Genomic DNA, 22,695 nt, shown 5'->3' on the forward strand with positions numbered 1-22,695 from the left:
TCTCAAATTCACATTTCTACCCAGAAAAGCCCAGCCTCTCTGGAATGGGGGTGTGAAATTCTCGCCTGCGTTTCTGCATATTGAACAAGAGCCTCGGGCACCGGGCACCGTAGCTCCTGCTACAGACCCAGAGGGGGATGCAGCCTGAGTCCCCGGAAGAGGGGTGAAGGCCAACAGCAGAGTCCACCCAGCCCAGCTGGAGGCCAGCTGCTGGCGGGCTGTCGGTCACTGTGACTTCTCAGTTCCTTCCTCTGAAGGGGCAGGTGTGCCTCTTCTTGCCTGTAGGAATTTTCAGACTTTAGAGAAAGGGCCTTTGTGGGCTGATCATGTCTGCCCTTAAAGCGTGAGTGGGAATCTCACCCTGGACCTCAGAATGAAGCCTTCATAGAGGCTTGCTTAGGTGAGGTCCACAGAGGTGGACAGGCACATGGAGAAGATGGTATAAAGAGACGGAGACCCGGTACCTGTCCGCCCAGGGGTGAGGTCTGGGAGACCCTCCCCAGCCCTGAAAGAGCAGCTCCCCAATCCCGGTCCCAGATGCCAGGCTCCAGAGCTGTGGACAGCACTTCTCAGTTGTGGTGCTTAGCAACGGCGGCCCTCGCAGACCCAAAGACAACAGATTCTAACATGCATGGGAGATGAGGAGTGGGCCAGGCAGCGTGCCACCAGCCACACTGAGTGTGGTGCAGTGGCCACTCATGTACCAGTCCTGTCCCTGGGGCCCACACACACCTGTCACGGTGTCTGTCTGTGGCCAGAACTGGCACCCAGTCACCGGAGGCGGCTCTGGTCGCCAGGCTGCCTCTGCTCAGGCAGACTGGGCCCCACCCCCCAAGGCACTTCCTGGTGCTTCAAAGAAAACACCCTTTTATTATTCAGATACAGCGTTCAGTTATAAAAGCAGAACATTAGAAAAGCAGAAAATTAGAACAAAAAGCACTTTCCACCCTGATGAAGTGAATCTATTACCATTTCTCACATGCATACATTTTCTCTTAGCTGGAATTTCATGTAACCACGGTTTTCTATTCTGATCTTTCACTCTGCCATCTCATATTTTTGAATGTCATTTTCCATTTTAATTTTCTTATTGAGATATCCAAAATCTTCCCTCCAATGTCAGCACGATCTTGTGAGCCAGGGACAAGCCACAGCTTGGGCAACCCTGCCCTCCTCCAGGAAGCAGGTCGGCTGTTTTTCGGGGTGATAAACGACACTGCAGTGGGGTGTGCATATGGTCCTGTGGACACAGAGCCCAGAGCACCACAGGGACAACAGAGATGTGCCGGGGACCCTGGGTCGAAGGTCAGCAACGGGGCTGCACACCTCACCCAGCCCCCTCCGCGTCCTTTCCCGCCCCGGCCAGTGCCGTCCTGACCCTGCAGCGGCCTCCTCGGGCTCCTTAGGCTTTGGGGCTGTGGGGTGCCTGGGATGGTCTGCAGACAGGAGCGTTCTGCCAAGGCCCCGAGCCCAGGACAGTTCTAAGAAGAGCTTCCCTTTGCATCCCGAGTCGGAGCCAAGCTCAGGCTGACGGCTGTCCCTGCTGCAGCATGACAGGAGGGAAGGAAAGGAATGGCCAAGTGCATGGCTGTGGCTCGTCATGGCCTTCCTGTGTGGGCAGGTGCGAGCGCACCTGGGTCTGCCCGGGGCTGGATCCCCAAACCTCCACTGGGCCGAGCAGTTGGAACTTTGGCAAAGTGAGTAAATAGTTACAAACAACAAGTGAGCCGTTCTCTTTGCTTGACATAGGTGAGGTGCCCTCCACAGGACACGGGCTCTGGCTTCAGAGCCCTAGGCTGTGCACACCCAGCACCCCAAGCACACCTACTCTGTGCACCCTCCACACCCGGATGCCCCGCCCACCACCACACGCTCCGGGGCTTCAGACTCCCCGAAGGCCGTCCCTGCGCACTAGTGGGCTTCCACCAGACGACCGTCTGTGCCACATTCCACAGCAGGTCCTGAAGTGGGAAGGGGGCACACAGACGGAGGGAGATGGAGCTGATGCCAGACTCGCTTCATTCCGTTGTGGGTCCTGCTCTTGATGAGGAGACTGTGGCTGAAACGAAGATAAAACCCAAGTATTGACCAAACATGTAAACATGGAGATAGAAAGCCTGAAACGCCCTGTTTCCACTGGGCCCTGTTTCCACTTTCACTCTCACAGGCGCAGGTGGCACTGGGAAACTCGTGTCCCCTGAGCTGCAGTTGTGTGTGACCACCACAGAGACAGGGTGGATCCCTGAGGGAGCAGGGGTCCCGGAGCCTTCCCCAGCACTGGGTCCCCGTCACAAACCTGGGTCAGACAGTGGGTCTTTCTAGACGCAAATCCAATTATGTTCAGCCTTCCCAGCCAAGGCCTTCAGGCCCCACGGCCCCTCCAGCCAGGCCTGCCGCTCCTGGGCAGGCCTGAGTCTCACTCCCCAGACAGACAAGCCTTCTTGTTCTGTCTGGCGGGTCTTCGTGTATATCCACCCATCAAGGCCCCCAGGGGCTACTGTCCACCTGGGTCCTGAGGGCGGCCTATGCCCACTTCCTGTCCCGCCTCAACCCCAGCCCAGGCCCCTGCTCTGGCCCTCATCCTGGCTGCTCTTGCACCTTCCCTTTCTCTTCCTCTCCCTCCTCCCTCCTCCCTCCCACCTCCCCTCAACCCAGCCCCAGCCCCTGACTCACCTAGGACTGCTCTTGCCGCTCTGAGCCCCTGGAGGGTCAGTGCTGACTGCAGGCCTTCTCTAAGGAGCTTCCCCAGAGCAGGTCCCCTGTTTCCACAAGGATACTGTTTCCAGAAGCGCTCTCACCCGTATACAGCATACAGCAGGTGCTCAATAAATGCAATTGAGTGGAAGAGAGAACGGAGCAGGACCTCTTGTTAGTCCCACCTTGCTCCAGTCACGAGGAAGACAAGTGGCACTAGGGCAGCAGCGGAAGTGAGGGATGTCTCCTAGTGAGGGGAGGCCAAACGGACCCGTTCCCTGCCCTTCCTGCCCTCCTCAGCACAAGCGGCCATTGGGTGTGGGTGGACACGCCTTGACACACGGCTCCCACCTGCCTTGAAATAGGGCCGTGTGCACTGCCTGGGGTGGGTCTCTGCGATGCCCAGGAGGGCCCAGGGGAGGTCCAGTCTGAGCGTTGGGAGTCAGTTCTCTCTGTGAAATGTTGGGGAGGAAGTCAGGATGCACACCTCTAGACCTTCACCTCTAGAAGAATGTCTTGCAAACTGATCACAAGTGGGGCGCCTTGCATCGAAGGCCCACGGAGTCTGCAACGTATGAGAATTTCACCATTTTTAACCATTTTTCACCAGCTTGGCTGGTTAAGTAGCTAATGGAAAGGTGGGACTGGGTGGAATGTCGGGGGCCCTAGGGGCTTCCCATGCTCTGGGAGTTCAGTGCTAAGAACCCAGCACTGTCAGTCACACCGGACTCTATCCTGCAGGGCTAGGATTCTCTGCACTGGGCACAAAGTGGACACAGAGGAAGCCCTTCCAAAGACCAGTGATGTCCCTGGATCTAATTTCTGAAGATAACACGTCTGTTTTCATAAATGACACATACAGAGTGCTAAAGTATGTGAGGGGTTTTCTCTAACACAGTAATTATTTACTTTCTTTTTTCAAAAAATTATTTGTTTTAATTGGTTACACTGGACAGTAGGATGCACTTAGGCACTTTGATACATCTATCATACATGGATGGGGTGTGATCTCTCACTTTTCTGAGTGCACATGTTGCAGAATCGTATTGGTCACGTGTCACATATATGCACACAGTGATAATGTCTGTTTCCTCCTACTATCTTTCCTATCCCCACATCCCCTCTCCTTCTCTCCCATCACTTCCCTCTGCCTAATCTAAGGTAACACTATTCTTCTCTAGTGCCCCCCGCCTTATTGTGGATTAGCATCCGCATATTAGAGAAAACATTCAGCCTTTGGTTTTGTGGGATTGGCTTATTTCACTTAGCAGGATATTCTCCAACTCCAACCATTTACTGGCAAATGCCAGAGTTTCACTCGTCTTTAAAGTTGAGTAATATTCCATTGAGCACATATACCACATTTTCTTTATCCACACATCTGTTGAGGAACACCTAGGTTGGTTCCATAGTCTAGCTATTGTGAATAGAGCTGCTATAAACATTGATGTGGCTGCATCACTGTAGTATGCTGATTTTAAATCCTTTGGGATAGCTGGGTCAAATGGTGTTTCCATTCCCAATTTTCTGAGGAATCTCCATACTGCTTTCCATTTTGCAATTTGTTCAGTTCCTTACCCACTTGTTGATTTTTTTTTTTTTGGTGTTAAGTTTTCTTAGTTCTTTATATATGCTAGAGATTAATGCTTTATCACAGGTGCATGTGGTGAAGATTTTCTCCAAATCTGTAGGCTCTCTCCTCACATTATTAATGTTTCCTTTGCTGAGAAGAAACTTTTTAATTTGAATCCATCCCATTTTTTGTATGCAATTTGCCAGAATTTTATTGAGAATTTTTGCATCTATGTTCATCAGGGATACGGGTCTGAAGTTTTCTTTCCTTGATGTGTCTTTGTCTTTGTCTGGTTTTGAATCAGAGTGATATTAACCTCATAGAATGAGTTTGAAAGGGTTTTTTCTATTTCATGGAATACTTTGAGGAGTATTGGTGTTAATTCCTCTTTGGAAGTCTTGTAGAACTCAGCTGAGAATCCGTCTGGTCCTGGGCTTTTCTGTGTTGGTAGGCTTTTGATGGCTTCTTCTATTTCATTACTTGAAATTGATCTGTTTAAATCATGTATGACCTCCTCACTCAGTTTGGGTAGGTCATACGTCTCTAGAAATTTGATGATGTCTTCGATATTTTCTATTTTATTAGTGTAAAATTTTTCAAAATAGTTTATAATTATCTTCTGTATTTCCGACATGTCCTTTGTGATATTTCCTTCTTCATCTTGTATTTTAGTAATTTGAGTTTTCTCTCTTTTTCTCTTTGTTAGCATGGCCAGGGGGTTTATCTGTTTTATTTATTTTTTTCAAAGAACCAACTTTTTGTTTTGTCAATTTTATCAGTTATTTCTTTTGTCTCGATTTCATTGATTTATCTCGGATTTTAATAATTTCCTGTCTTCTACCGCTTTTGGTGTTGATCTGTTCTTCTTTTTCTAGGCTTTGAGATGTAGTTAGGTCATTTATTTGTTGACTTTTTATTCTTTTAATGAATGTACTCAATGCAATAAACTTTCCTCTTAGTACTGCTTTCATAGTGTCTCAGAGGTTTTGATATATTGTTTTAGTGTTCTCATTTACCTCTAAGATTTTTTTATTTCATCCTTGATTTCTTCTACTATGCATTCATCATTTAATTGTGCATTATTTAGTTTCTATTTGTTACATGAGCTTTTATGTTTTATTTTATCATTGATTTCTAATTATATTCCATTGTGGTCTGATAGAATGTGGGGTATTATCTCTGTTTTTTTTCTTATTTCTGTTTTTTTGTACTTACTAAGAGTTGCTTTGTGGCATAAGATGTGGTCTATTTTAGAGAAGGATCCATGTGCTGCTGATAAGAAAGTATATTTGCTCATTGATGGATGGAATATTCTTTATATGTCTGTTAAGTCTAAATTATTGATTGTATTATTTAGTTCTATTGTTTCCTTATTTAGTTTTTGTTTGGAAGATCTATCCAGTAGTGAGAGAGGTGTGTTAAAGTCCCTCAGTATTGTTGGATTGTGACTCTTGAAATTGAGAAGGGTTTGTTCGACGTACATAGATGCTCCATTGTTTGGGGCATAAATATTTATAACTGTCATGTCCTGCTTATATATACTTCCCTAAGAAGTATGAAACGTCCTTCTTTGTCTCTTCTGATTAACTTTGGTTTGCAGTCTACTTTATCTGAGATGAGGATGGACACCCGTGCTTGTTTCCGCAATCCTGATGAGTGATAAGCTTTTTCCCAGCCTTCCACCTTCGGCTGTGGATGTCTCTGCCCTTGAGCTGAGTCTCTGGAAGACAGCATGTTGTTGGGTCTTGCTTTTTAATCCAATCTGCCAGCCTATGTTTTTTGATTGATAAGTTTAGGCTATTAACATTCAATGTCATTATTGAGATATGATTTCTATTCCCTATCATTTTGATTAATTTCTGGTTTTTTATTTATTTCTGGATTTGTCTTAGTTTCTCACTTGTTGAATGGCCCTTTAGTGGAGATTCTCCCTTTGCCGGTTTTCACTTTTTTTTTCCACTTCATTCTCATGGACTATTTTGTTGAGAATGCTCTGTAGTGTAGCTTTTTAGCTGTGAATTCTTTAATTTTTGCTTATCATGGAAGGTTTTAATTTCATCTTCAAATCTGAAACTTAATTTTTCTGGATATAAAATTCTTGGTTGGCACCCATTTTCTTTCAGAGCTTGAAATATATTATTCCAAGACTTCCCAGCTTTGAGGGTCTGGGCTGAGAAATCAGTTGAGATCCAAATTGGTTTCCCCCATACGTAATTTGATTTTTTCTCTCACGGCCTTTAAGATTTTATCTTTTTTCTCTGTGTTAGTCATTCTCATTATAATGTGTCTTGGTGTGGGTCTGCTGTAATTTTGTATATTTGGGGTCCTGTAAGCCTCTTGTATTTAATTTTCCATTCCATTCTTTAGGTTTGGGAAATTTCTGCTACTGTATCATTGAAAAGATTGTGCATTCCTTTGGTTTGTATCTCTGCTCCTTCATCTATTCCAATAACTCTTAAATTTGGTCTTTTCATATTATCTCATAATTCTTAGATGTTCTGTTCATGGTTTCTTACCATTTCTCTGTGTGTTCAACTTTATTTTCAAGGTTATATATTTTGTCTTCACTGACTGAGATTCTGTCTTCCAAGTGGTCTAGTCTTTTGGTGATGCTTTCTGTTGAATTTATAATTTCAATTACTGATTCCTTCATCTTGATGATTTCTGCTTTTTTTTTCATGATCTCTAACTCTTTATTGAAGTGGTCTTTCACTTCCTGTATTTTTTCTTTGATTTCACTCCTTATACTTCACATATCAGTTTAACTATGTACAATCTGAACTCCTTCTTGGACATTTCTTCTACTGTATTATCGGTGCCTTCTGTTGTTGATGCATCTTGGTTTGTTTGGGGCACTTTATTCCCCTGTTTTTTCATGTTGTTAGTGTGTTTTCCATCTAAAGTATGGATCTAAGGCAGGGTAGGTTCTACCCTGAAGACCTATAGTGTCCCTGATGTTTCCAGCACCTCACCATTACTGGTGAGACCAATATCAACAGCACCCAGTGGACACAATATATAGCCTTAAACTTAATAGCTCCCACTAAGGCATCTACTGCTTTCTCTCATTAAACCACAATGATGAGTTCGATAACTATCTATAGTGTAAACAGAATATCTGTTAAAATGATTTACAATTTCAAATGGTGGATGAGAGAAGAGAGGTGGTGTAGTACACACTATTCACAGGAAGAGTGGAAGAGGAGCCGACAGAAATTGGCTGTTGGTTGGAGAAAAGGGGAAAGAAAATCCAAGAAAACAGAGAGAGGAAGAATACAAAAAGAGAAAAAATTAAAGACATAAGAATACCACAAAACTGCAAAACACCAATCATATATCCTTGTCCTCCACACACTGATGCATAAAATACATCCTGTTCCAAATATGGCAGAGAGATTAGTGAATCAAAAAATAAAATTAAATGAATCTTGCTGGAAAGTCGCACTGTCTCTCAGTGTTCGACAGTTTCTCAGCTGTCTCTCAGATGTCTCTCGGGATCACCAGACCCAGATCAGTCCTCCCAAACCCAGCCTCTATCCCACTGATCTGGGCTTCAGTCACCTCAGGCTCGGCCACCTGCAGTCCCAAGACCTCAGTGCTGCTCCTACTTGCAGAGGGACCACCAGACACACTCATGCCAAGGAGCAACCGAGATGCAGCAGCAAGACAAGGGCCACCAGCTCCCTCAGCAGGAAGACCCCAGGCTCCCCAAACCCGCAGGCTCCCACACTGGACCTGCAGGTCCCAGCTGGAGTCCCCAGGCAGAGGCTCTGGTGGTGGTAAACCTGCTGGCACCCAGGCCCCAGGCCGTGGCTGGTGTCCCCAAGTGGGTGCAGCCACCTGCAGCCAAACCCGGAGTGTCCCCACAGCAGTTCTCTAGGCCGCGGTGGCAGGGGAAGTGGCAGGGGTTGTTGGCAGCAGGCAGTGGGTCAGCAGCAGCGGTAGCCGCGATGGCAGCTGTGGGGGCAGCGTCACCAGGCCATCTCCGGGGGTCAGCAGCAGTGTGGGCCTCAGTTGCCTGGGGGCCACGGTTTCTTCTGGGCAGCAGCAACCAGACAGAAGACCTCCAGCGACCCCAGGCTGGCCGCAGCGGAGTCAGAGGAAGCAGCAGTGGGGGTAGCGGTGCAGGTGGCGGTTACTTACTTTGATTCTCGAGCTCACTTTGTTTCTATTTATTTATTTAGCTAAAATATTTTATTTCAATCATGCTAGAAGCTACAAAGGATTTTTCACGGCCAGAAGTTGAATCCTCAGCTCTCAGCAGGAGGGATGAGTGAGTGCCTCTGCCTCTGGGTGCACCCATTGGTGCCTCCCTGAGTCCCCATGTCACAGGCCACAGCCTGCCTGCTGGGTCTCCTCACTGCGAATGGCCACCCATGTCTGTCTAGAAGATAACCACACTGGCTGGAAGCTGCTCTCAGGCGGATGGATGCATGGACTGTGTCCTGTGCAACATTCGGCTCACGCTTGTTCTGGGCACTCCGCCCTGAGTCCACCCTGGACCGTCCACCCATGGCCTCAAGGGGCTTCTCGTCCATCACTGGTGCTCTGACTTGTAACTGTGTTGTCCGTTTTGTTTTGTTTTTTGGCTGTACTGGGAATCAAGCCCAAGGCCCCACCCATGCATGACGTCTACCAGTAAGCCACATCCCAGCCCTTTTTATTTTATTTTGAGAATGTTGCTCACTAAGTTGCCCAGGCTGGCCTTGAGCTTTGCAGTCCTCCTGCCTCAGCCTCCTGAATCCCTGGGATCACAGGCCTGGGTCACCGTGCCTGGTTGTGAGTATGTAAATTACTTCCTTGAATCATACCTGCCCCAGAGCCTGCACATTGCAGTCTGCCCACGTGTCTTAAGAGCCTGGGGGACTCTTCACCCCACCAGGAGGCCATGTCCTGGCTCAAGGCACTCTGTTGAGCCCAGAAGACCAGGGTTCCACGTCTAACATTGTCAATTTGCTCTTCATTCTAAACCCAAAGCTACTGTCAACCTCATTTATGAAAGGAAGTTAGTTCAGCCCAGTTCTGAAAGCAGCCTGAGGCTACACACCGGCCACTGGCTGCCCCACGGCTGCACGGTCCTGCTCACTGCTGAGGATCAGGCCCGCAGCCAGGGGAACCATTAGGAATCACGAGAATCGTGTTCACTTGCTGCAAACCTCCTTGAGAGTAACTGAGAACAGAAACAAGGGTCCAGCTCAGGAGATCAAAATGTCTGTTGGCCCCACTGAGAGACTGGGAGAGACGGGGATCCTCAGACCCCTCTGTGGTGGGCTACTGGAGCTTCCCCAGCCCACCAATGAGGGTCTTTGTGAAATCTGGTCTCGGCCAGGGCTTGCTGAGTCAGGTTCGTAAGAACCCCTGCCTTGCAGGTCCAACTGGGCTCTCCTATGGGAAATCTGAGGACCAGGTCTGCCCTCAGGACACTCCTGTGGGGGGGATTTAGACACAGTCCCCACCCCAGATGCCCCTCTTGGTCATTTCCTGTTCAGAGACCCCCACCTGCTGCTTGGCCATGGCGTCCCTCTGGCCCATGCTGCTCGGAGTCGACCCCCTGCCTCCTGGGGATCCCACTGCATGTCCTTGATGCTGTCAGGATGGTCCTGCCTGGCGTCTCCCTCACCCACTTTAGTAAGTGTCCCTGGAACACTTTTCCTTAATGACAGGCAGTAGAGAGTGAGAGGAAGCAGGGTGGACAGGGAGAGGGCAAGCTGCTGAGGAAGACAGACAGACACACAGTGGCAGGGCAAGGGGAAGGCCACACCTGGCTGCTCTGCACTGTGGTCACTGAGGACCCTTTCTGCCCACTGGTTTGGGGTGGTGTGGTGTTCTGGCTGGTTTTCAGGGCTGTGGACAGGCCTGCAGGCTGGGGCAGGGGGCACCTGAATGATCAGGAGTCAGGTCGGCTCTCCAGGGGGATGAGCAGAGAGGCTGAGCCTCCCAAACCCTCTGCACTCCCCTCTGCAGTGCCTGCATGGGAGCCTGGTCAGTGACAGCCTGCCTTCCGGAGGTGACAGGTGACGCAGGACAGGACACGCCTCACAAAGAGCAGGAGGGGTGCACTTTCCAGGTGGTTCACTGGAAGCTTCGTGAAAGCCCCGGTAAATGCTACAGCAGATGTCCAGTGAGCAGAAGAGCCCCCACCTCCCCAGGATGCCCCCGAGCACCGGGTGGACTTTCCCAGGGCCCCGGCGGCAAGGCCAGGACGACCAGCTGCCTCGGTGGCCTCGCAGGCTAAGGTCCATCGCCTGGGGCCCACAGGAGGAGAGTTGGACCGTGCGTCTTGGAATGGCCCGCACAGGAAGCCGTGCAGGAAGGACGGGAGGTCCTCTTCTCAATTCTAAGATGCAAATCAACTTTTACAATGTTAGGCCCTTCAGACTGCACCCAAAGCTGGCTACTTGTCCACAGGAATACTGACAACTGGGATAAATCTACTAGTATTTTCAGTAGTTTTCTTAAGAGCTTCTTCCCAAAATTAGGAAGGGGGGTCCGGAAGTGTGAGGACTTTGGTGCCCCCAACCCCTTTTCCAGCTCTGGGCCAGGGTGCACTCTGGAGCAACCTGTGATGGCCCAGGTCAAAGCCTGGTGTGGGCTGTGCAGGCTGGGACACTCACCGAGCAGCTCAGTTAAAAAGTCGCCATCTTTCTCCTTGAGAGGCCGAGGGGAGTTTTCTTTGGAAAAAACCCACACCCGAAGGAAGTCATTTTCCCACAGTGCCTGGACGCCGAGGGGGACCCTGCTCCCACCAGGTCTCTCCTGCCCTCCAGGCCAGCGCAGGAAGGAGGGCGTCTCGGAGCACCCGGGGCCTGCCGCACAGGGACCAGGCTGTGGGTCAAGGAGACACGTGCTTCTCCGTGCCAGGACAATGGCAAACTGGGGTTTATTCACAGGGAGAGTTTAACGTGAGCTCAAGTTCACAGTGGCACCAGCAGAGAGTTGGCCACATTCCTACAATAATGGTCTCTGGAGGGATGGCTGAGGCTGAAGAGGGTCAAGGGAGGAAAGCAACCACTAGACTACAGGACGGAGACGTCAGAGGGGCTGCTGGCAGAGGCCACTTGTGTCCTCTGTGACTTCACAGTTAGCTCCTGAGTCTGCTAGGAAGAAAGATCTCCCCCCAGAGCATGCAGCCATATCCCAAGGCCAGGGCCTCCCAGGGCTCCTCCAGTGGCCACTTAGGAGTGAAGCAAACCTGCAAACCCACACCTGTCCAAGGAGAGGGACGGGCCATCAGGATCCTGCCTTACACCATGGTCATGACCTTCAGGGCCGCCGGCTGGAACCTGCGGATCTTTTTCTTCAGGGCCCTGGAGGCTTTGATGCGGCACAGCTTGGGCACCGGGGGTAGGGGAGGCCTTGCACCCATGGGGGCCCGTGGGGGCTGCTGGGGGACTGCCCGGGGCCAGGCCAGCTCCCCCCGCCTGGCAGCAGCGACGTCCACTCCCAGGCGGCGACTGTGGCTCCGGAAGCAGTCCTCCGAGTCGCTGCTGCTGGACTCCCCATCCCCAAAGCGGTTGGTAGTGTGGTCGCTGGCTGCCTCCTCGCTGCTCTCCACAATGGTGGACTGCAGCAGCGAGGCGCACTCTGCTGAGCACTCCGCGGAGTCCGACTGGCTCCTGGAGCAGGCGTCCTGGCGGGCCAGCGTGGGCCGGCCCTGGGCCTGTAGGCCACCTGCTCTCCTGGCCGGGGACCTCGAGGGCCCCAGGCTGGGCTCCTGAGCACTGGCCAGATGGGCCTCGGCTGAGATCTCCACTGTGGACTGCCACCTGCGCTGCTTCCTCCTGGCGGCTGCACAAAGTGGGGCTGTCTCCAAGGAGGACAGGGCTTGGGACGGTGCCCGGTAGTTCTCCCGCTGGGCCACCAACAGGGGGACGAAGAAGGGCACAGGGTACAGAGTGGACTCAGAACAGGACCGTCCAGGAGCAACCCCAGCCAGCACAGGCCTCCTCCTGAGCCCTCCCTCCTGGGGCCTGTGTGTGGGGCCACACTCTGGGGACAGCTGGAGGGCAGCGTGGACACCCCAAGGTCTCTCTGGCAGCAGTGGCGCCTGGTTCCCAAGCCTCGGCATCTTGTCACTGGCCTTCCTCCTGACCTTCACAGGCTTGGTCTTGGGGTGGCCCGTCTTCAGCCCCATCTGGGAGGCTTCGCTGGCGGTGCAAGGTGGGTGGACAAGATGGCCTGGGGCCCTAGGGGGACTTCCACAGTCCACGCTCCCAGAAGAGGACGAGATGCCTGGGCTGCAGTCTCCATGGGGCTGCTGTGCCTGGGGGCAGGGAGAGGGGCCCACAGAGGTCTCCCCGAAGGCACAGAGGTTCCAGGGCTCAGGGCCCTTTTCCCGGGGGTGTCTGGGGGACTGGGTGTGCAGGAGGGGTGCGGGTTCCTGCTGCCCAAGGCCGTCTCCACTGCTGGCCCTGCTCTGAGCTGTCACTCCCAGATCCCCTCTCCCTGGGGAACAGACCAGCTTCGCAGGCCGACCTCCACTGCCCAGTCTCTGGGCATCTGGCTTCTTGGGGGATGGGGATGCTTCATGTCCTGGGGGTCCCTGCTCCCCACCAGGTCCCCTGGACGCGGCCTCTTGGCTTCGCAGACGCAGCAGCCTGTCAATGTAAGCTCCAGCTGGGCCTGCCTCAAGGACTGGCCCTGCTGGGGTGGTGCTCAGATCCCTGGGGCCCAAAAGAGGGCTCCTGGGGGACAAATGGCCATCTAGCGGCGGGGTCTCCTGAGTCAGTGCAAACAGGGGGCTCTGCAGGGCCACTGCGTGCAGGGGGCTGGGGTACAGGTACACCTCCCGGCCCCCCCTGGACACCAGGTCACGCTGGTACTTGGGGTCCAGCTTGGGGGATGGCACATCCATCCCCTGGCAGAGGTGAGAGGGGGGTGTGGCCTCCTGGTCAACTCTCTGGAGCCCCACGTCCACTGGGAGGACTCGTTCGAGATCTCCTGGAACAGAACACCGTGAACAAGGGCATCAGTGACCAGGAGTTCACTGATGTGGCCTGCAGGGGCTCATCCACAGGACCTCCGCACCACCCGGGGACGTCAGGCGTGAGGGCGGTCTGGCCGTGGGCGCCCACTCTTCCTCCATGGCCCTCAGTCCCTGTCCACAGTGAGCTCAGGCCCTTGCTTTGGGTCTGCAGGCTGCGGGGGCTGAGGCTTCTGCAGCAGCACACGTTCCACAGGTGGCGGCTGGGCCCCCCCGGGGCATCTGCAGGCGCCTTCACCAGGACAGCCACAGCTGGCACCAAACTCCGTCTTACACCGAAATAGAAGGAGGCCAAATGGCATCTTGCCTTTTTTTGGACCAGGGAGGAAGCTAAGGGGGAGCAGGCTCATCTCTCCACCTCCCCAACCTCAGGCAGACCAGAGGGTTTGGAAGGATTGCCTTTTGACTTTCTGATATGCATTTTAAATCCTAAGGAAACCCACACCATTAGGACACTAGGACGGCATGTCCATCATGCCCAGATGCAGACATTGGATTGCTCCTCTCCCTGCAGGGCAGTGCCCAGCCAACCCCAGGGGGTCTCTGCTCCATCCCTAGCAGGTCTGAACAGGCTGTCCTTGGCTGCGCCCACCCCTTCTGGCTCTCTCACCTGTAGACACTGGCCTGGGCCGGAACATGCCTCTTGCCTGGCCAGTGTCCTCTCCACTGTCCAGGAGCCTGCCGCTCTCTTTGATGGGCTGGGGTCTCCATGCTGGCACAGTGGTCTCATCAGCAGACCGAGGTCGCCAGTCCCCCATGTTGGGCCTGACCATGGAGACTGCAGGCAGCAGACTGCCCAGGGAGGGGGACAGGCGGTCACTGCACACTGAGGCACAGGAGGTGGACAGAGAGCAGGAGCCCGCATCACTCAGCTCGTAGAAGCCTGGACAGAGCAGACACATGCAGGTCAGTGTGCCCTGAGCAGTGGATTCTGCCTGAGGACCCCGGGTTCCTCTCCCTCCCACTCCTCCAGGGCCAGGGGGGAGCCTGCAGAACCTTCCAGCAGCTGTGAGCACGGTGGGAAGGGCAGAACCGCCTCACCGGCCCCCACCCCTCCCTGCCCTGGCCAGCAGTTCCGACAGCTGTGGTAGCTGCCCCATGGAAGGGGAGGTCTCTTCCGCAGGTCCAGCCTGAGCCAGGCCTTAGGCATCTCCCCATCCCCCCAGCGCCTTCGAGGGGTGATTTCAGGACACCTCTGCCCTGGGCCATGGGAGGCGCCACACAGCCCAGCCAGACTGGAAAGCGTGGTGGCCAGCAGCACCGGTCCTGCCCCACGCTGCCACTGGAACCTCCCAACAGTGATCTGAAGACAGACCTGCTTGCCCAGTGCGGCCTGGGATGGAGGCGAAAGTGACCAGAGCCACAAAGACTGTAGCTGACCCCTGTGGCCTCTGAGATGTGGTGGGAAGGGGACGTCCCTGTCCCCTTGGACATGCTGTGCAGACTTGAGGCTGACAAGTCTGTGGACTGGAAGGCGTGGGTGTCCTCCCTGCGACTGCCCAGCCAAGCAGAGCTGACCGCTGAGCCAGGGAGGGAGAAGCTCCGGGTCCCGTCCAAGGCAAACTGCTGCCACATACGGGTGCACACGGAGCTGTACCTCCCCTCACAGCGCCTTGCTCGGTCCTCTCTGATAACATGGGCTTTCTCAGGCCTCCAGCTGCCACCTAACTTCCAGATCAGCCAAGCCACAGGCCCAGGGCCAGCACTGCTCACCAGTTCAGACAAGGTCCCCAAGAGGGGTGTGGGCACATGGTGTCACTCTGATGCCCACCAGCCTCTGCAGCCCCCGGGGGGAAGACCTGCAGGCAGCCCCTCCCACAGCCCTGGCCCTCCTACCTGAGCTGGGCCTGCTGTCACTGTCAGGGACCTCGACAGAAGACCTGTTCACGCCCAGCTGCAGCTCACTGATCTGCTGGTCCAGCTGGTCCAGGTGGGTCTGCAGCCCAGTGTCCTGCCGTCGTAGCTGGGACTAAGAAGAAAAAAAAAAAAAAAAGAAAGTTGAGCAGGGGCAGAAATGAGGCTCTGTGGGCAGAAAGGCGACTGCAAGGCAACATCTGCGCCGGGGGTTCCTCACGGTGGCTGCCCCTCACTCAGCTGAGCCACGTCTGTGCTACTGGCACACACTGAACCAGGCACACATAAACCACTTTCCGCAATTTCCAGTAAGGCTTTTCTTCCTAAGGGGAGGCAGGAAAGCAGCTCCCTGGGAGGGTGGAGCAGCACAAGGACCCCACCTCTGAGCACCCACCGGGAGACATTCACCCTGCTGCTTTGATTCTGCTCCAGGTAAGAATTCACCCCCAATTACAGTGACCCTCACAGCAGCCCCTGGCGAGACGCAGCTGGGGATGGTGAATCTGTGCCCTCCTGCCACCTTCTCAGGGTAGAATGTCCCCAGGAAGAGAAGAGACATCCTGCATCCTGCCTCCCTTCCCTTTCCCGAGAGATGGCTCTGGTTGCCACAGGTTTGAGAGAATTCAGGGCATAGACTCTCAACCAGGGCCTCAGGCACCACAAGAGACAAAGAGATCATTCAACTTGCATGAAAGAAATGGTGGGGTCTTCACTGGAGAAGGGGAACTCTGATCTGCCCACAGAGGCTGTCTCCTCCAGCCGGGCCCCTGGAAGCCACGTGGGTTCTTAGAGCATTAACCACATGTGTGTGTCCACCTGCCCACCTAACCTGCCATGAACACAATCTATGTACCCAGGTGAATACCATAAATGTCTATACCCATGGTTCTACATCATCTAGCACTGAGAAGTTAGTAAATGTTGACTTCTCTCAATTACAGAATTTCAGCATGTTTTCCAGGCTGACTGCAACATTTCACATAATTAATAAATGGGTTTATCCTAAGAAAGTCATGGATTGCATTTCTTTGGGGTACGACTTCAGTAATTTCAGCATTACAAGAAACCTTCACAAGGGGAAGGAGGGAGTCACAATGTCCTGCTCACAGGACAGGATTACTTCTTCAGAGATTTCCCGGTCCTGACTGACAACCCCCGCATCACCCCAGGTGAGGTGACACACAGCTTGGGGGGGACTATGTAAGTCAGCTTAGCTTTTCCTCCAGGAGACAAATCAGAGGTCCTGGAACAACCTCCCAGGTCTGAATGGAGTCTCCAAGCCACAATATCATCTGTAAACAGGAGCGTGGCAAAACCAGCCTTGAGCTGAACAGAACTCTGTGCTTCCAGAACCACCCAGACTGGTCCAAGTGTCCTGGTGTCCCAGCATGCCCATTGTCACAATAGCAAAATGTTTCCCAGCACTACCAAAAAAGCCCTGCAGCACAGACAGGCTCAGCCCCGTTACCTTCTTGAAAAAACAAGAAAGATTTACTGAAGGCCCAGCGTGTATCTGTCTTGCAAATGATTTTTCTTTCCTGTCATAAGGCCACATAGGCTCCTCTCTTAGGTCTCATTTCATCTCTAAAAGCATCTACTTCTCCTCAATCACGGCTTCCCCTGCCTTCTAGGGAGGCAGTCCTGCGGACCCCGATGGCCTCCCTTCCACCTGCAGCCCTTCGCCACAGTCTGCCCGGTGTCTGCGTTGGGGCTAGCTGCTTTGTGATCAACACTGCTGGCCAGCCTTTGCAGGCTGGTATCCGACTCTGGTCAAGGCACACAGATGACTCATCACGTCCTTAGGCCCCGCTGCCCCCCTGCGGGGCCACCACTCAGGCTCACACCACCCTGCTAGCCCTTTCCACCGTCCCTGACTTGGGGTTCCTTGGCTGCGCTTCCTTCCTCTTTCAGGCCACGGCCCTTTGTGCTCCAAGGTGACATGCTATGAGGGCTGGCCTGGCCCTGCAAGCCCAGCCCAGAGCACTCTCCGTGGCAGCAGGCCACAGCCCGCCAGCTCTCACTCTCACTGTAAGACTTCAGGCCCACTTGGGGCCATGCTTCTCAAGACATGCTGGGGGCTCTTGGGTCAGAGTGCCTGACCCCTGGTTGGGGGCTGGTCAGGCAGGACATGGTACCTGGGTGGACCACCCAGGGTCCCAGGGGGAATCACCTGGCACACCTGTAGATCCATTGCTTGCAAGCCTGGAGCCTGGATGTTAATAATAGCCCAGGGGCAGAACCATTTCCCAGACCTGGAAAAGTCAGGCTGTCTATCCCAGGCGGTTCTCTAAAAATGAGATCTGGCTAAGCCCTTTCTTTGAAATGCTTACTTTATGGCCCACAGGAAATTATCTAAGCTGCACTTGCTTTGCCCTCCCCATCAACAGTTCTGCATTGTAGTCATCACAAAATTGTATTCACGGAGCAGAAATTAAAAGTGCCTTAAATCTCAGGCTCTAGCGATGGTATCTAAACCACTTCCTTTCTTTCCTTGAAGGCTAAGAATGTACAATGGCAATATTTTATGCATGAAGGACACAGCTATGGCCCTTGTCCTGTAGAGGGGTAAACATCACAACTGAGTTAAAAAGACTCCATCAATCAATAGCCAAGGAGCCCGGGTTCCCTGATGGGACTCATGGACAACAGTACTGTGACCCGGGGGAAGCCCAGCAGGTCCTGTGGACGCCTGCCCTCCTCCTTGATCTTGAGCAAGCTCTCAACCCTTCCTCGGCTCTCTGAGCATTCACAAAGCAAAACAGTGGATCCAGGAAGCACCCAGCATCACATTGGCACTCACAGCTGCGTGGCCCACTCCTGCAGCTTGGAACCCTGGAGCCTGCCCAGCAGGAAGGACTTGCTGCGACTACCACGTTTAGAGCAAGTCGTGACCAGCACAGCCAGCCGGGGGACGTTCTCCAGGGTGAGACCTCACTGTGTCCCCATGCGTTTCCTTGCTTCCCTCCAGGGGCACAGCTCTGGTGGGAGAGGTGAAGACCCCTCCCGGGGTCACCAGTGGGGGACATCTTTCTACTTAGGTGCTGCTGTGGGGGCTCAACCTTACAGGAACGAGAGTGGCAGCCACTGACTGGGAAGGACCAACGCTCTTGAAGACATGGACAGGCAGAGCATCCCTGGTTCTGCCCAGACTGGCTAAGCTACTGCCACCTGCCGGGGTCAGAGGGCACAGGGGCCATTAGCATAGAAACCTGGAAGAGGATGAAATAAATATTGAAATCTCTCCTTTTGTTCCATAAACAAAAGTCACTGATGGATTTATTCAGCAGAGCATTCTATGCATCTCTGTGACCTGTGACACTCCACTCAATGTGAGGTGGAACTCATCTGACACGTTGCTGCTTCTCAGACAGTTTAATCCCTAGGAACGCTAGAGCACGTTCTCACTTGAGAATTCCTGCAGGATAAGGCTGCTGCTCCAGAGAGACGCTCTTCCTGTCTTCACACCTGGAGGTTGACCTAGGCCAGGTGAAGCCAGGGAGGGGCGGGCAGCTGGTTACTGGAGTGTTTAGCGGCTGGACTAAAGCCTTGGATTGTTTCCTTCATTACAGAACTAGTATCACTCCTAATTGTTTTCCCTGTAAGAAAAATGTACAAGTGTTAAGCACTGGCTGATGTCACCCAAAGTCAATTACCCTTCTCTTTTGATCACATAATCCGTTCCAAGAACAAAGTTTCAAGTCAGAGTCTGCATGTTCCTTCTGGTCCCCACATTAAAAAAAAAGAAAATTAAACAAAACCTGTTTGATCTCTTCCAAAAGGCTACTTGTAATTAGAGGCCCCGAGTCCACAGCTTGATTGGTGTGTTACTGAGGCCAGGTTAATCATCAGCCACACCCCCACCTCCTTGAGAACATTCACGCGTGCGTGCAACACACCCGAGGGCTGTGTGTGCCTGGCTGAGGCCACGCAGAAGCCAAGACACAGCTGGGCACTAACCCACACGCAGGGCTCCGGGGGTCAGCAGGTGCTGGAGCAGTGTGAAAGAGCCACTGCCCGCCAGCTCCCTCCTCTCCTGTGGGGCAGCTGGTGCAGAGAGAGGCTGCAGGGTTAGGGGACAGGCCCCCTCTGGCAAGCTTCACCTGTGTCTGGCAGCAAGGGAAGGCAACAGGAGTCCAGGGAGGTGTCTCCAGTCACTGGACTTCCTGATTCTTTAATCCAGAAGCATTTGCCCCGTTAAGGACACAAATGAGCTAAGCTGATTGGAACGCTGCTGAGGCCTCCTGGGGAGGCCTGTTGAAGAGGGTAACTTGTAACAGGACAGATTGGATTTCCAATGTAAAAGAAACTCCACTTGGAAAAATAGGGGTAACTCAAACAGCCATCGTGTATAGCATTTTAATTGATGTTTAAAAAAAATATTGCAATACTGCAAAAGCTCTTTTGTTTTCAATAAATTAAATGAAATTATACACAACAGTCATAACCCAAAGAGTAGTAACTGGAGTATCTTCAAGGGTATAACAAGGAATTGACCTCTTGGGGAGTTCAGGCAACACACAGGGTAGAAAAAGCTTCAAGGGTTTGGCTCCCACCTCCTCTTTATGGCTCAGGTCGCCTGTTACGGAAAAGATGCCCTCCTCAGACATAGTCAGACACAGGACTTCCCCCACCTGTTTCCTTATGGCAGCGGGACCCCTTTCAACCTGAGCACAGTCCAGGCTGGACCCCATTCAACCTGAGCACAGTCCAGGCTGGACCCCTTTCAACCTGAGCACAGTCCAGGCTGGACCCCTTTCAACCTGAGCACAGTCCAGGCTGGACCCCTTTCAACCTGAGCACAGTCCAGGCTGGACCCCTTTCAACCTGAGCACAGTCCAGGCTGGACCCCTTTCAACCTGAGCACACGTCCAGGCTGGACCCCATTCAACCTGAGCACACGTCCAGGCTGGACCCTATTCAAGCTGAGCACACATCCAGGACGGTTCAGAGAGCGCTCTGCACTATTGTCCCTAACCCAGCACAGCACAGGAAGGACCTGGTACCCTGGGATAAGGCCAGGATGCGCAGGCAACTCCAGCCAGGGGAAATGAAGGCACTGGAGTCCTCCCAGAGCAGCACTGCAACCCGGGCGTGAAGGCAACCCCAATCGGGTCTGCGTGGGACGCATGCAGCGGGTGCGCTTCCCAAGCAAGCGGGGCGAGGGCGGGCGATTCCTCCCGCTGCTCCCAGGATCGCAACCCGCGGCTGGTTACCCCTACGCACCTACGCACCCCGCCTGCAGGTCCCACTCCGTTGGCACAGAGCTGCATCCCAGTTAAGCACAAGGACGGCCCCACGGCCCATCAGACAGCCCCTCGCCCTCTGCCCATCCCGGCCGCCGCCTGCGCAGGTAAAAGCGCTTCCGGACCGGCCCTTACCAGCTGCTCTTGCAGAGCGGCCAGCGCCGCCTCCAGCCGCAGCTCCTGGCCGCTGGGGCCGCGGGGACCAGCGGGCGCGGGCTGCATGGCCAGGGCACCCTGCACTCGCGCCTGCTGCGCAGCGCGCAGCCCCCGCAGCTCGTGCAGCCCAGCCAGCGCCGCGCGCAGCCTCGCGCCCACTCTGCGGCGGTCCCAGCCCGCAGGTCCCGGGGGGCCGCCCGGCGCCCACATCCCGCCGCTGCGCCTCTGAGCCTGCGGACCGCGGCGCGCGCCGCGGCGTCTCCTCTCCCCGCCCCGCTCCGCAGGTCGCCAAGGTGGAGAGGGACCTATCGCTGGCCGCGGGGGGCGGTGTCTGCAACGCCCCAGGTCACAGCGGCCGCCCCCAGCCCTCCCTGGCGGCCCCAGCTGCTGGGGGCCTGCGCCCGATCCCCGCGCCTCGCCGCGGAGGGCGGCCAGGCGTCGGAGAAGGAGGAGCCGGCGAAAGGTGAAGAAGGCGAAAGTGGGACAAAACCGGAGGAAGGTTTTTTTTGGATTGAAAAGAGTATCACATTTTAAGAGGCCTGTTCCCATTTATAAACAGTTGGAAAGTTGGAAAATAAGGCCTTAGCACGTTCCCGGGGGATACCTGTACTTCGGAAGCCCTGACTTGCCTTTCGATTTTATTTTCAGAGGGTAGCTCGATGGATTGTAAAGCCCACACCGTGCCATTCACTTAGTTAACGTGCGCAACCCAGTAGCCTTAAGCGCGTTTGTGGAGTTATGGGACTGTCCCAAGATCACTTTTAAAACATTTCACCACCCTGAAGCCCTGTCCCCCCCCCCCCCCACTTCCTTTGTCGCACCCAGACTCATCTGCAATTGTGGACACTTCATGGGAATGGGATCATGGTTAGAGCTTATATGGCTGGCTTCCTTCAAGAGCATGATGCTTTCCAGGTGCCCGCATGCAGCCTATGGACACAGCACCTTCTGCTTCTCTGTTTTCTGTTTCTGTGACTTAGCTTGTTTCCACCTTTCAGCTATCCGGAGGGATGCAGCCAGGACACTCCCATACAGGTTCTGGTGGGGAAACACGGTTTCATTTCACTTGGGAATCTACTGAAGAGATGGACCACGGTTATCTGTCAGGCTTAACCTCTGGGAGAACTCAGACTGCTTGGCAGAGGGGCCCACTGCTCACGCCCTCACCGACAGGTGAAAGGGTGTCATTTCTATTTTTCTTTTGTTTTTCAATATTTATTTTTTAGTTTGGTAGGACACAATACCTTTATTTTATTTATTTATTTTTATGTGGTGCTGAGGATTGAACCCAGGGCCTCACTCATGGTAGGTGAGCGCTCTGCCGCTGAGCCACAACCCCAGCCCAGGGATTTTATTTCACTATGGGCTGCCAACAGTTGTCTCTGGTTGCATCTACCCAGTGGGCGTAGAGTGGTGTCTCAAGTGGTTTGAGGGGCTGAGGATGCTGAGCAGCTACCCCTGAGGACCAAGGATGCTGGGCATCTCTGCAGGTGCTCATTTGTGTCTTCTCTGGAGAAATGTCTGATCAGATCCTTGCCTGCTGTGAAACTGAGTGATCTTATTTTCCAGAAGCACATCTTAGACTGATGAGATACATGATTTGCAGGTCTTTCTTCCATTCCTCAGGTTGCCATTCCACTTTCTTAATGTGGCCTTTGCAGCAAAACCTATTTAATTTTAATTATGTCCAATTTAATATCTTTTGTGCGTGTGCACTGTTGCCTAGTCCAAGGTCAAGCACAAGGCTGAAGTCTTTCATCCGTGTTGAGTTGACTCGGATGGGAGGTAGCTCTTCTGAGCATGGAGGTTTACTTGACCCAACACAATTTATGGAAAAGATGGTTCTTTCCCCTCTGGATGGTCTGGGATGCGTGTTGATGATCAGCTGAAGTAGGAAAGCAGTTCCTGGTTCCTCAAGCCTCTTGCACTGGTGCGTTCTCCGTCCTTATCTAGGGCCACGCTCTCTCGATTACTGCAGCTTGTAATGAGTTTCAAAGTCAGGAAGGGTGGGTTCTTCAGTTTTCCTTTTCTTTTCCAAGATTGACTGTTTAATGCCCTTTGTGTTTCCACGTGACTTTTAGGGCCAGTTTGTCCGCTTCTGCAGAGCAGCCTGGGATTTGATGAGGACAGAATGGCTGCAGAGCCCTGGAGATGGTGCTACCTAAGTGGAGACTGGCTGTGGGTGCGGGCTC

At 53.3% G+C, this 22,695-nt stretch overlaps 1 protein-coding gene across 2 annotated transcripts; it reads right to left on the reverse strand.

Moving 5' to 3' along the window:
• Nucleotides 1-3,062: 3,062 nt before the first annotated feature.
• On the reverse strand, nt 3,063-20,882 carry DACT2 (dishevelled binding antagonist of beta catenin 2). Of its 2 annotated transcripts, XR_014022057.1 has the most exons (5): nt 20,483-20,882; nt 15,087-15,219; nt 13,861-14,133; nt 10,882-13,207; nt 3,063-3,146 (listed from the first exon to the last, which is right to left on the reverse strand). XR_014022057.1 is itself a non-coding variant. In XM_081294906.1 (4 exons), exons 1-4 carry the CDS (start codon nt 20,711-20,713, stop codon nt 11,511-11,513), a joined length of 2,334 nt encoding a protein of 777 aa, XP_081151032.1. In that variant the 5' UTR covers nt 20,714-20,882; the 3' UTR covers nt 7,438-11,510. The 2 variants fall into 2 exon arrangements, 1 of the variants encoding a protein (XP_081151032.1); XM_081294906.1 differs by lacking the exon at nt 3,063-3,146 and having other exon boundaries at nt 7,438-13,207.
• Between the last annotated feature and the right edge of the window lie 1,813 nt (nt 20,883-22,695).

This window comes from Spermophilus citellus (assembly GCF_964194105.1).
Source record: "Spermophilus citellus genome assembly, chromosome: 5".
In the NCBI taxonomy this organism is placed as follows: Eukaryota; Metazoa; Chordata; class Mammalia; order Rodentia; family Sciuridae; genus Spermophilus; species Spermophilus citellus.

Coding starts and splice junctions, on each gene's coding strand:
- DACT2 (XM_081294906.1), bottom strand. CDS start 20,713: ATGTGGGCGCCGGGCGGCCCCCCGGGACCTGCGGGCTGGGACCGCCGC. Junction 14,134..15,086: donor TGACAGCAGGCCCAGCTCAG/GTAGGAGGGCCA, acceptor TGCTCTGTCCAG/GCTTCTACGAGCTGAGTGAT. Junction 13,208..13,860: donor GCCCAGGCCAGTGTCTACAG/GTGAGAGAGCCA, acceptor GTTCTGTTCCAG/GAGATCTCGAACGAGTCCTC.